We start from the raw sequence: 15,300 nt of genomic DNA on the forward strand, positions 1-15,300 counted from the left end.
GCGCAGAGACGTCAGTAAGAATGAGCACAGAGACGTCAGTAAGAATGAGCACAGACACATCTGTAAGAATGAGCACAGAGACGTCAGTAAGAATGAGCACAGAGACGTCAGTAAGAATGAGCACAGACACATCTGTAAGAATACGCACAGAGACGTCAGTAAGAATGAGCGCAGAGACGTCAGTGAGAATGAGCACAGAGACGTCAGTAAGAATGAGCACAGAGACGTCAGTAAGAATGAGCGCAGAGACGTCAGTAAGAATGAGCACAGAGACGTCAGTGAGAATGAGCACAGAGACGTCAGTGAGAATGAGCACAGAGACGTCAGTAAGAATGAGCACAGAGACGTCAGTAAGAATGAGCACAGACACATCTGTAAGAATGAGCACAGAGACGTCAGTAAGAATGAGCACAGAGACGTCGGTAAGAATGAGCACAGACACATCTGTAAGAATGAGCACAGAGACGTCAGTAAGAATGAGCACAGAGACGTCAGTAAGAATGAGCACAGAGACGTCAGTAAGAATGAGCGCAGAGACGTCGGTAAGAATACGCACAGAGACGCCAGTAAGAATGAGCGCAGAGACGCCAGTAAGAATGAGCGCAGAGACGTCAGTAAGAATGAGCGCAGAGACGTCAGTAAGAATGAGCGCAGAGACGTCAGTAAGAATACGCACAGAGACGTCAGTAAGAATGAGCACAGACACATCAGTAAGAATGAGCACAGAGACGTCAGTGTGAATGAGCACAGAGACGTCGGTAAGAATGAGCGCAGAGACGTCGGTAAGAATGAGCACAGAGACGCCAGTAAGAATGAGCACAGAGACGTCAGTAAGAATGAGCGCAGAGACATCAGTAAGAATACGCACAGACACATCAGTAAGAATGAGCACAGAGACGTCAGTGTGAATGAGCACAGAGACGTCGGTAAGAATGAGCGCAGAGACGTCGGTAAGAATGAGCACAGAGACGCCAGTAAGAATGAGCACAGAGACGTCAGTAAGAATGAGCGCAGAGACATCAGTAAGAATACGCACAGACACATCAGTAAGAATGAGCACAGAGACGTCAGTAAGAATGAGCGCAGAGACGTCAGTAAGAATGAGCGCAGAGACATCAGTAAGAATGAGCACAGAGACGTCAGTGAGAATGAGCGCAGAGACGTCGGTAAGAATGAGCGCAGAGACGTCAGTAAGAATGAGCACAGAGACGTCAGTAAGAATGAGCACAGAGACGTCAGTAAGAATGAGCGCAGAGACGTCAGTAAGAATGAGCGCAGAGACGTCAGTAAGAATACGCACAGAGACGTCAGTAAGAATGAGCACAGAGACGTCAGTAAGAATGAGCACAGACACATCAGTAAGAATGAGCACAGAGACGTCAGTGTGAATGAGCACAGAGACGTCGGTAAGAATGAGCGCAGAGACGTCGGTAAGAATGAGCACAGAGACGCCAGTAAGAATGAGCACAGAGACGTCAGTAAGAATGAGCACAGAGACGTCAGTAAGAATGAGCACAGACACGTCAGTAAGAATGAGCACAGAGACGTCGGTAAGAATGAGCGCAGAGACGTCAGTAAGAATGAGCGCAGAGACATCAGTAAGAATGAGCACAGAGACGTCAGTGAGAATGAGCGCAGAGACGTCAGTGAGAATGAGCACAGAGGCGTCGGTAAGAATACGCACAGAGACTTGAATAAGAATTACCACAGAGAGCTCAGTTAGCCTGCTCAGAATGTTTCTCTCAGGTTGGAGGTCTGTCACTTTAAAACCTTTTAGTTACAATTATATACTGCATGCTTCCATTTTCTTCTTGGGCTGTTTTAATGAATTATTCTGTTCTCTGTTCTCTGTTTTCTCTCTCTCTCTCTCTGCTGCAGCAGCATGAGGGCAGTGGTTTAATAGATGAGGAGTTCACCGTGGCCAGGCTGTACATCAGTAAGATGAAGTCGGAGGTGAAGACCATGGTGAAGCGCTGTAAGCAGCTGGAAAGCAGCCAATCAGAGAGCAACAAGAAGATGGACGAGAACGAGAAGGAGCTGGCGGCCTGTCAGCTGCGCATCTCCCAGGTAACGCCTGCGTTTCACTGGTAACGCCAAAATACACACGCACGTCACGTAGGCTGTCTGTTTGTCTTCTCCCAGGTCACCAATGCCTCTCTCTGGCAGTGACACTGCATGTTTAAGTGGTAACCCACAACCCCAGAGTGGACCATAATTACACTGCTGCATTAACTTCTCTCCTCTCCTCTCCTCTCCTCTCCTCTCCTCTCCTCTCCTCTCCTCTCCTCTCCTCTCTCTTCTCTTCTCTTCTCTTCTCTTCTCTTCTCTCCTCTCCTCTCCTCTCCTCTCCTCTCCTCTCCCTTCTCTCCCCTCTCCTCTCCTCTCCCCTCTCCTCTCTGTCTCTCTGTGTTCAGCATGAGGCAAAGATCAAGTCTCTGACAGAGTATCTGCAGAATGTGGAGCTGAAGAAAAGACAGTTGGAGGAGAATGTGGATTCACTCAATGAGGAGCTGGTCAAAATCAGTGCACAGGGTACTAAACACGCACACGCACGCACACCACACGCACACGCACACCACACGCACACCACACGCACACCACACACACACACGCACCACACACACATGTGCCCACACATACATACATACATACACATAGACCCTACTCAGGCTTTGACAACTCACTGACCTCTGACATGTAACTGTGTTATCTCTGACATGTAACTGTGTTATCTCTGACATGTAACTGTGTTTTCTCTGACATGTAACTGTGTTTTCTCTGATGTGTAGCTGTGTTTTCTCTGTGCAGAAAAAGTTCACGCGATGGAAAAAGAGAATGAGATCCAGAGTGCCAATGAAGTCAAGGTAGAACAGTCAAAACACTCTCACTCACTCACACACACACACTCACTCACTCACTCACTCACTCACACACACACACACACTCTCGCTCACTCGCACGTACTCACACACACACACTCACTCGCGCACACACACACACACACACACACTCACTCACTCACTCACTCACTCACTCACACACACACACACACACACACACACACACACACACACACTCACTCACTCGCACGTACTCACACACACTCACTCACTCGCACGTACTCACACACACACACTCACTCGCACGTACTCACACACACACACTCACTCGCACGTACTCACTCACACACACACACACACTCACTCGCACGTACTCACACACACACACACACACACACACACTCACTCGCACGTACTCACACACACACACTCACTCGCACACATACACACACACACACACACACACTGATGATGACTTTATGTGTGTGTTCCAGGAGGCTGTGGAGAAACAGATTCAGAGTCACAGAGAGGCTCATCAGAAACAGATCAGCAGTCTGAGAGATGAACTGGACAAGAAAGGGAAACTCATCACCGAGCTGCAGGAGTAAGACACACACACATACACGCTCATACACACACGCACACACACACACACACTCATACACCAACACACACAGTCTTACGCACACATACATACACGCTCAGACACAAATACACACACTCACGCACATACATGCACACGTACATACACACACACTCATACACAAACACACACCCTCTCACGCACTTACACACACACACATACAGACAAAAGCCTACAGAATCATGTGTTGTACAGTTCATACGCATTCACATACAAATACACATTAACATACAGACACACATTCACATACGGACATTCACTCACAGACGGACATTAACTCACAGACACACATTCACTCACAGACACACATTCACTCACAGACACACATTCACTCACAGACACACATTCACTCATAGGCCCTGTTTAGACCTTGCATTAAGATCCGATTTTAGTGATCCGATCACAAATGGACAGCTCAAAAGTACAGGTGTAAACGCATCCAATGCGCATTGAGGTCGCATCGAGATCCGATCACTCAGACCACATTCGGAGGTGGTCTGGACCGCATGTGACCACATTCTTATAGCAGTGTAAACGTGAATGCGAACTCGACCACATTGAACGACCGCCTACTCAACTGACGTCCTCTTCTTACGCGGAAGTACGAACTCATTTGTGTATGTACACATTCGCTCACCAACAGCATCATATTAAAGTGCGACAACAGACAACAACAACAACAGGCAAAATGGATATAGTTTTGATTTCTAATTCTTCTTCTTCTTCTTTTAAGTTCCGACAGACTAGGCACGGAAAGTGCATTGATGCCTCCCGCCGATTGAAAACAACAACGTTTAACGTGAAAAAGCTTAACATGGCTTAATGTTCCAAAACTGCGATCAGTGATCACGAGATTTCTCTCAGACATCTCATCAGAAACGCCTCCTCCTGTCAAAAAAATCAAAATCAAAATCCTGGGAGTACGGTCGTGATCTCCCGTTATCTCCCGTTATCTCCCGTTAAGCGTTTTCCTCTCCACTGACGCCCATTATAAGGAAACAGCTTAACATGCTTTAATGTCCCCAAACTGCGATCAGTGATCACCGCATTCATCTGACATCTCACATGTTATAAGCACTATTTCTAATTAAAAAAAGCAAAAGTGAAATTCAGTGAAAGGAGTAACGTGTTGGTAATGATGTACGTGTTTATTTGCATATAGAGTGGGGAAGTGAGATCCGATCTCAAGTGGTCAGTTGAGACAGGGATTCTAAAGCCAGGTGTGAACGGACGACCTTAGAGCCGTCCACTTGTGACTGGATCACCAAAACCAGATCTTAATGCAAGATGTAAACAGGGCCATAGACACACATTCACTCACAGACACACATTCACTCACAGACACACATTCACTCACAGACACACATTCACTCACAGACACACATTCACTCATAGACACACATTCACTCACAGACACACATTCACTCACAGACACACATTCACATACGGACATTCACTCACAGACGGACATTCACTCATAGACATTCACTCACAGACACACATTCACTCACAGACACACATTCACTCACAGACACACATTCACTCACAGACACGCATTCACTCACAGACACGCATTCACTCATAGACATTCACTCACAGACACACATTCACTCACAGACACACATTCACTCATAGACATTCACTCACAGACACACATTCACTCACAGACACACATTCACTCACAGACACACATTCACTCATAGACACACATTCACTCCCAGACACACATTCACTCCCAGACACACATTCACTCACAGACACACATTCACTCATAGACACACATTCACTCACAGACACACATTCACTCATAGACACACATTCACTCACAGACACACATTCACTCACAGACACACATTCACTCACAGACACACATTCACTCACAGACACGCATTCACTCACAGACACGCATTCACTCATAGACATTCACTCACAGACACACATTCACTCACAGACACACATTCACTCATAGACATTCACTCACAGACACACATTCACTCACAGACACACATTCACTCACAGACACACATTCACTCACAGACACACATTCACTCATAGACACACATTCACTCCCAGACACACATTCACTCCCAGACACACATTCACTCCCAGACACACATTCACTCACAGACACACATTCACTCATAGACACGCATTCACTCATAGACATTCACTCACAGACACACATTCACTCATAGACACACATTCACTCACAGACACACATTCACTCACAGACACACATTCACTCACAGACACACATTCACTCATAGACACACATTCACTCACACACATTCACTCATAGACATTCACTCACAGACACACATTCACTCACAGACACACATTCACTCACAGACACACATTCACTCACAGACACACATTCACTCATAGACACACATTCACTCCCAGACACACATTCACTCCCAGACACACATTCACTCCCAGACACACATTCACTCCCAGACACACATTCACTCACAGACACACATTCACTCATAGACACGCATTCACTCATAGACATTCACTCACAGACACACATTCACTCACAGACACACATTCACTCACAGACACACATTCACTCACAGACACACATTCACTCATAGACACACATTCACTCACAGACACACATTCACTCATAGACATTCACTCACAGACACGCATTCACTCATAGACATTCACTCACAGACACGCATTCACTCATAGACATTCACTCACAGACACACATTCACTCACAGACACACATTCACTCACAGACACACATTCACTCATAGACACACATTCACTCATAGACACACATTCACTCACAGACACACATTCACTCACAGACACACATTCACTCATAGACACACATTCACTCATAGACACGCATTCACTCATAGACATTCACTCACAGACACACATTCACTCATAGACATTCACTCACAGACACACATTCACTCATAGACACACATTCACTCACAGACACACATTCACTCACAGACACACATTCACTCACAGACACGCATTCACTCATAGACATTCACTCACAGACACACATTCACTCATAGACATTCACTCACAGACACGCATTCACTCATAGACATTCACTCACAGACACACATTCACTCATAGACACACATTCACTCACAGACACACATTCACTCACAGACACACATTCACTCATAGACATTCACTCACAGACACACATTCACTCATAGACACACATTCACTCACAGACACACATTCACTCACAGACACACATTCACTCACAGACACGCATTCACTCATAGACATTCACTCACAGACACACATTCACTCACAGACACACATTCACTCATAGACACACATTCACTCACAGACACACATTCACTCACAGACACACATTCACTCATAGACATTCACTCACAGACACACATTCACTCATAGACACACATTCACTCACAGACACACATTCACTCACAGACACACATTCACTCACAGACACGCATTCACTCACAGACACGCATTCACTCATAGACATTCACTCACAGACACACATTCACTCATAGACATTCACTCACAGACACACATTCACTCATAGACACACATTCACTCACAGACACACATTCACTCAGACACGCATTCACTCACAGACACGCATTCACTCATAGACTTTCACTCACAGACACGCATTCACTCATAGACATTCACTCACAGACACGCATTCACTCATAGACATTCACTCACAGACACACATTCACTCACAGACACGCATTCACTCACAGACACGCATTCACTCATAGACATTCACTCACAGACACGCATTCACTCATAGACATTCACTCACAGACACGCATTCACTCATAGACATTCACTCACAGACACACATTCACTCACAGACACGCATTCACTCACAGACACGCATTCACTCACAGACACGCATTCACTCATAGACATTCACTCACAGACACACATTCACTCATAGACATTCACTCACAGACACACATTCACTCATAGACACACATTCACTCATAGACACACATTCACTCACAGACACACATTCACTCACAGACACACATTCACTCATAGACATTCACTCACAGACACACATTCACTCATAGACATTCACTCATAGACACAGATGCAGGATGAGCGTGGGCGGTAAAGGGTGAGTAAAGCAGCAGAGGACAGAACAGAGACCAGTGTTTGTCAGTAGAGTATCTTTACAGAGGAGTGAACAGAGACCAGTGTTTGTCAACAGAGTATCTTTACAGAGGAGTGAACAGAGACCAGTGTTTGTCAGTAGAGTATCTTTACAGAGGAGTGAACAGAGACCAGTGTTTGTCAGTAGAGTATCTTTACAGAGGAGTGAACAGAGACCAGTGTTTGTCAATAAAGTATCTTTACAGAGGAGTGAACAGAGACCAGTGTTTGTCAACAGAGTATCTTTACAGAGGAGTAAAAGTGAGTAAACAATAATAAATGTGTGAGATATGACTTGTCCTCATTCATAATCTCTCTGTCTCTCTCTCTGTCTCTCTCTCTCTCTCTCCCCAGTATGAACCAGAAGATTATGTTGGAACAGGAGCGTTTGAGGGTTGAACACGAGAAACTCAAATCCACTGATCAGGAGAAGAGCCGCAAGCTGCATGAGCTCACGTATGTCACACTAACACACACACACACACACACTAACATACACACACATACACACACACACACACACACACACACACACACACACAGAGTCTGTCTCTGTCTCTCTCTCTCTCTCTCTCTCACACACACACTCACACGCTCTCTCTCTCTCTCTCTCTCTGTGCGTGTGTGTGTGTGTGTGTTGGGTATGGTGACAGGGTGATGCAGGATCGTAGAGAGCAGGCCAGGCAGGATCTGAAGGGGTTGGAGGAGACAGTGGTGAGTGCTGTCCACTTTATTAACATCAACAGAAACATTTTAAAAAATCATCAATGCAAATGATTCATTCAAAAATGACTTACAATGAAATAATTTTTTTTTTTTTAGTCCTAATGTGTAACTTCACCATGGTTGTTTGTGCGTGTTTGCGTGTGTTTTGTGTGAATGCTTGTGTATATGTGTGTGTGTGTTTTTGTTTTTGTTTGTGTTTGTACACCAGGCCAAAGAGCTTCAAACACTTCACAACCTCAGGAAACTGTTCGTTCAGGATTTGGCAACGCGTGTTAAAAAGGTACGTAAATCTCTTTAGTGTCCCTCTCTGTAGGGATCACATCTTACCCTTATATCTCTGTGTGTGAATGCAGTTCATTGGCTGCTCTCTGTCATTCTGTGTGTGTGTGTGTGTGTGTGTGTGTGGGGGAATGCAGTTCATTGGCTTTTATCTGTTGTTCTGTGTGTGTGAATGCAGTTCATTGGCTTTTCTCTGTTGTTCTGTGTGTGTGTGTGTGAATGCAGTTCATTGGCTGTTCTCTGTCGTTCTGTCTGTGTGTGTGTGAATGCAGTTCATTGGCTGTTCTCTATCATTCTGTGTGTGTGTATGTGAATGCAGTTCATTGGCTGTTCTCTGTCGTTCTGCGTGTGTGTGTGTGGGAATGCAGTTCATTGGCTTTTCTCTGTCGTTCTGTGTGTGTGTGTGTGTGTGTGTGTGTGTGTGTGTGTGAATGCAGTTCACTGGCTTTTCTCTGTCGTTCTGTGTGTGTGTGTGTGTATGTGGATGCAGTTCATTGGCTTTTCTCTGTCGTTCTGTGTGTGTGTGTGTGTGTGTATGAATGCAGTTCACTGGCTTTTCTCTGTCGTTCTGTGTGTGTGTGTGTGTGTGTGTATGTGGATGCAGTTCATTGGCTTTTCTTTGTCGTTCTGTCTGTGTTCGTGTATGTGTGTGTGTGTTTCTGTATGTGAATGCAGTTCATTGGCTTTTCTCTGTCGTTCTGTGTGTGTGTGTGTGTGAATGCAGTTCATTGGCTTTTCTCTGTCGTTCTGTGTGCGTGTGTGTGTGTGCGTGTGAATTCAGTTCATTGGCTTTTCTCTGTCGTTCTGCGTGTGTGTACGTGGATGCAGTTTATTTGCTTTTCTCTGTGTTGATGTTGTGTGTCTGAACATCCTTGTATTAATGTTGTAAATGTTTCTTTGTGTGTTGTTAATGTGTTGATTTATTGTTTTGCTGTGTGTATTTGACTGGGTTTTGTGTATATTCTACACTTTCTCAGTGTGTGTGTGTGTTTATTTTACTATATGGCTCTTGTGTTTGTGTCTGTCTTTCTGTATGTCTGTGTGTTTGACTGTGTATTTGACACTGTGTGTGTCTGACTGTGTGTGTAACTGTGTGTTCATCTGTCTCTGTGTTTGACTATGTGTCTGTGTATTTTTATGTCTCTGTGTTTGACTGTGTTTGAGTTTGTGTTTGAGTTTGTGTTTGTGTTTGACTGTGTTTGTCTCTGTGTTTGACTGTGTTTGAGTTTGTGTTTGACTGTGTTTGTCTCTGTGTTTGAGTTTGTGTTTGTGTTTGACTGTGTTTGTCTCTGTGTTTGACTGTGTTTGTGTTTGTGTTTGCAGAGTGCTGAGATGGACTCTGATGACACAGGTGGCAGTGCTGCACAGAAACAGAAGATCTCTTTCCTCGAGAACAATCTAGAACAACTCACGAAGGTCCACAAACAGGTAACAAATACGGACACATATGAACACATGTAAACACATACAGACACATGTAATCTCATACACATATAAACACATACAAACATATAAACATTTACATGGTTTCAAAAATCTGAGCACAGTCTCACAAAAGTTTACTGAACAGCTCGTTCTCGTTCTCTCTCTCTCTCTCTCTTTCTCTTTCTCTCTCTCTCTCGCTCTGTCTCTCTCCCTGTCATTTCAGAGCAATTCACCATCTAGACAAAACTAACAGCCTGTCAGAATAGTTGATTTTTCTGTTGGCTTGGCAGAATCACTTACTCAACCCTTGGGAAAATTAAAGCCGTTTCATGAATCCATAACGAAACAGAGTCATTAATGAGCCTCCATTTAAATAGATATAAAGGAAGATCGTGTAGCCACATTTAACAGAATGTGTATAACTTCTGTCTCTCTGTGTGTGTCTCTCTCTCTCTGTGTGTCTCTCTCTGTCTCTGTCTGTGTCTCTCTCTTTCTCTGTGTCTCTCTCTTTCTCTCTCTCTGTCTCTCTCTCTCTCTCTGTCTCTCTCTCTCTCTCTGTGTCTCTCTCTCTGTGTGTCTCTCTGTCTGTCTGTCTGTCTGCCTCTGCAGTTGGTGCGTGACAACGCGGACCTGCGCTGTGAGCTTCCCAAGCTGGAGAAGCGTCTGCGTGCGACTGCGGAGCGAGTCAAAGCCCTGGAGTCTGCGCTGAAAGAGGCCAAAGAGAACGCAGCGCGCGACCGCAAACGCTACCAGCAGGAAGTGGACCGCATCAAAGAGGCCGTCAGGGCTAAGAACATGGCCCGCAGAGGACACTCCGCACAGATTGGTGAGAAAGCATGTGCATGCACACTCACATAGACACACACACACACACACACACACGTATGTTCACATAGACACACACACGCACACAGACATATATATATTCATGTACACACACACGCACACACACACATGCATATATTCACATGCATGTATTCACACACACACTCACATATATTCGCATACCCACAAACACACATGCCAGTAAACTCTCGCTGCACATACACCTATAAAAAACTCACTTTTTCTCTCTCTCTCTCTCTCTCTCTCTCTCTCTCTCTCTCTCTCTCTTTTCTCTCCTAGCTAAACCTATTCGCCCAGGGCAGCAGCCTGTGGCATCCCCCACCCACCCTAACATGATTCGCGGAGGAGGAATGGGAGGCGGCTTCTACCAGAACAGCCAGACTGTGTCCATCCGGGGGGGAGGGGCCAAACAGGAGAAGAGGTGATTGTGAGCCTTTAAAAATACACCTTTCAAACTGTTTACTCATCCTTATCCTCCACACCTAAGCTCACATACAGCAGACACAGTCAAACCCATACAAACATACAAACACATACAAGCACATATAAATGCACGTAAACATATACAGACACATACAAGCACATATAAACACATACAGACACATATAAACACATACAGACACATATATTTACTATATGGCTCTTGTGTTTGTGTCTGTCTTTCTGTATGTCTGTGTGTTTGACTGTGTATTTGACACTGTGTGTGTCTGACTGTGTGTCTGTGTATTTATGTCTCTGTGTTTGACTGTGTTTGATTTTGTGTTTGTGTTTGACATACAGACACATATAAATGCATACAAACACATATAAACATGTCAGGCATCTAGCTGTCCAAGGCAGATCCTCCATCCCCAAGCTTACATACAACAGACACATACCGACACATACAAACATTTATACAGACACATATAAATGCACGTAAACATATACAGACACATACAAGCACATATAAACACATACAGACACATACAAACCCTCACATACAAGCACATACAGACACATATAAATGCACGTAAACATATACAGACACATACAAGCACATATAAACACATACAGACACATATAAACACATACAGACACAGTCAAACCCATAGAAACATACAGACACATACAAGCACATACAGACACATATAAATGCACGTAAACATATACAGACACATACAGGCACATACAGACACATATAAACACATACAGACACATACAAACCCTCACATACAAGCACATACAGACACGTATAAATGCATACAAACACATATAAACATGTCAGGCATCTAGCTGTCCAAGGCAGATCCTCCATCCCCAAGCTTACATACAACAGACACATACCGACACATACAAACATTTATGAACACATATAAACATATTAAGTGTCTAGCTGTCTTACCCTGCGCTCACATCGGGAGCGACTTTTTATCGCCGTGTTGCCATGTCGCCGGGTCGCCGTGTCGCTTTTGGGTGTGGCTAACGTCGTTTTGAGGAAGTGGGCTACAAATGTACTGACGAGAGATCCATCAATTCTCCTAAAAAAACCAATGTATATACTAATAAATGCTATAAACATATATTATATGTTTATTTATTTATATGCTACATTTACGCTGTCTTTGCTGTATTCATCGTGGAGCTGTATGTTTGTATTTTGTGAAAGACAGGATTATAAATATATCGCCCAATATATGCCTGAACAAATCAGGTGCATTTCCGCACAAAAATGTTTTGGAGGGAATTTATTTTCCTGTAAAATAGTTTGATCTTGATTCAAACACTACTGTTTCACCATGAACCGCAAAGTAGCATTGGCGATTGCCGTTACCATGCGCGGAGACGACGTGGGGAACCTAAAAGCTAATATAGGAACTAAAGTTTAAGAAAATGTTTCACAGTGAAACAATATTAGAATAACACATCTGCCTTCTGATTGGCCATCACTCGACTATGTCACTGCTCATTTGCATAAAGTTGAACACTCGTCAGGTGACTCGTCCTACCCTGTCACTCAGTGTCGCCCAGCGACCAGTGGAAATGAGTGACCTCCTGTCGTTTTGTCGGTTGTTGTTTCTGCCGGTGTGAGCGCAGGGTGAGTCTGATCCTCCATACCTAAGCTCTCCATGTTTTCACCCTTTTCCTTCTAATGAAGGACCTGCTCTTTACCCCTGGGAATCAGCTTTGTCTTGTCTTTAGACCCTCAGTGCCCTGCGGTGATCAGGCCTGACAGCTGACGGGGCTTTATATGAAAAGGCCTTTTGTGCAGACACTTGGTTTAACATTGACTTAATTACTGTTCTAAACTCAGATGTAGCAGTGGTTTGACCACAACACAATCTGACATGTAGAGTCCTGGGTCGCAGGGCCCCGAGACAGACACAAACTGTAGTCAAACTACAGTGCTCACCATCCTCTGGAATCTGACCATCGTGATGTCACGAGTCTGTTGTATGATTGGAGAGTTGGACAGTCATGTGACGGATGGAGACCATCACCCCTGAGGTTAGGGAGAGAGAGGGGCATCTGAAAGGTCAGGAGAATGAACGAGGGAGAGATTTAGCAGGACCAAAAAAATTGCAAAAGCAGGAGTTGGAAAGTAGGTAAAGGGAAAAGGGGAAAAAAACAGAGTGTGAAGGTTATTTGCACTGTCACAAAGTTACCCTAACTATTTTGTTCTTCTCTCTCTGTCTTTCTTTCTCTCTCTCTTTTCCACAGCTGAAAACTGGACCCATTTGCTCACTGCAGCACCTACTAGAAGGCAGTTATCACCATGGAGACCTGTCATTCCACTTACATAATCCCTCCCATTGGCTCATGTGGGCGGAGATTAAAATATAAATAGTCATGGCCTGTACAGTTCCACTCCACATTATGTTTTGTTTTTTGTTTTTGTTTTTTGTTGCTGTTGTTTGTTTGTTTTTTCCTCAAAATGCAAATTATTTTACAAATTAGTACATGAAAATTGAATACATGGGGAAAAAAAAACACCCTAAAACAAACACACACACACACACACACACACATACGTACACATACATACACACACATACATACACATATATACACATAGAAAAGTAAGACACAGACAAATGTAAACAAGCCAAAACAGTGCACTGCCCACCGTGATAGGATCGTTCTCTCTGATTGTGTTGATCTGTCCATTCTGTAAGTTTCCAAGTTTTTGGGTTGTCTGCCCTGTGCCAAGCTCAGTGTTCATAAGGAACACCGAAGTTCATCAAATGCGGCGCAGAAAAAAAAAAAAACGATGTGAAGACTCATGTAATTGATCCCAGATAGCCCTCCGTTTGGCTGCTCTCTGCACAACTCTACTGCATTCTCTATAGACTCTCTCTGTGTTCAGTTAATAATGTCTGAATGGCATAATCTACTCAAAAAATTCGATTCGCCAAAAAGCGGATATGTTTCTCAAGCTTGATTCGTTTGGCCTGAAAGCGCTAAATAGATAAGACGGACGGAGCTCGTCCGAGAGGGTCAGAATCGAGACCGTCTGTACTCGTTTGTCAAGCTTTGAGAAGAACCGATTGCGTTCAGCACTACAGCCGTACTGTATAGTCATCGAGTTTCACCCGCACAGGTGAACTCTCCATAGATACCAACAGGGACAGACAATGTTTTATTCACAGAACCAGAGGTGGAAAGCCTCCCTGAAAACACGTTATAACGGTTTGTATTTATGAAACGTAAGACAGTAAAGTTGCTGAATTTAAGTGGAGATGGGTGATGGATTGGAGGGAAGGACACTAGACATGATTAATCAAACTTCACTCCTTAGATTAACACGTTGTTTTAGGTAATTTATCAGATTATGCTGCATGGTTTCATAAGAATCTATGTGTCAAAACATGACGGTCCATAGAAAGAATGTCCTGTCACAGAATCCCAACTCTTACGCCTGTGCACACAAAGCTGAGTTTCATGATTCATTTAGGCCTGTGGTCTCTTAGAGCTATCTACACTGAGAGATGAAATGTGAAAATGATTTTATTTGGACTCGCTGGGATGTTAATGTCATGGGTTTTTTTTTTTGTTTTTTGTGGGGAGAAGGGGAGGGTTGCTCCTCATGTGTTGTGGCATCTCTCTTGCCCTTGGTCATATTTAATACCTAAATGTCCGGTTGTTTCTGAGTGAGCGCGTGGACTTCAGACTGAAGTCCATGGCTAATCTGATTGATTGATTGACTGGACCATCAGCTTATGAGGTCATTGTTGGTCATCCACCTGTCTGCTACTGACCAGCCAATCAGTTTAGCAGATAACTTAGCTGACCTCTATTTGACCTCTATAGCAAGTCTTTGGTTCAGTGTAATATTGCCACAGCATTTTGTATTTTACATTATAGTAATAACAATAATAACAATAATAATAATAATAATGATTTCAA

At 44.0% G+C, this 15,300-nt stretch overlaps 1 protein-coding gene across 2 annotated transcripts in view; it reads left to right on the forward strand.

Annotated features, from left to right (window-relative positions):
• The window catches only part of kif5ba (kinesin family member 5B, a), a 32,850-nt gene extending 17,550 nt beyond the window's left edge, over positions 1 to 15,300 (forward strand). The window contains exons 16-26 of one of the 2 annotated variants that reach the window (XM_030773253.1): positions 1,879 to 2,067; positions 2,415 to 2,532; positions 2,809 to 2,864; positions 3,335 to 3,444; positions 7,993 to 8,094; positions 8,292 to 8,352; positions 8,573 to 8,644; positions 9,967 to 10,071; positions 10,678 to 10,894; positions 11,194 to 11,335; positions 13,615 to 15,300. In XM_030773253.1, the coding sequence (XP_030629113.1) occupies positions 1,879 to 2,067; positions 2,415 to 2,532; positions 2,809 to 2,864; positions 3,335 to 3,444; positions 7,993 to 8,094; positions 8,292 to 8,352; positions 8,573 to 8,644; positions 9,967 to 10,071; positions 10,678 to 10,894; positions 11,194 to 11,335; positions 13,615 to 13,618 (1,176 nt within the window). In that variant the 3' untranslated portion in view covers positions 13,619 to 15,300. The remainder of the gene's footprint in view (positions 1 to 1,878; positions 2,068 to 2,414; positions 2,533 to 2,808; positions 2,865 to 3,334; positions 3,445 to 7,992; positions 8,095 to 8,291; positions 8,353 to 8,572; positions 8,645 to 9,966; positions 10,072 to 10,677; positions 10,895 to 11,193; positions 11,336 to 13,614) is intronic. The other variant, XM_030773255.1, reaches the window with a different exon arrangement.

The sequence above is a fragment of the Chanos chanos genome, chromosome 5, assembly GCF_902362185.1.
Source record: "Chanos chanos chromosome 5, fChaCha1.1, whole genome shotgun sequence".
NCBI lineage: Eukaryota > Metazoa > Chordata > Actinopteri > Gonorynchiformes > Chanidae > Chanos > Chanos chanos.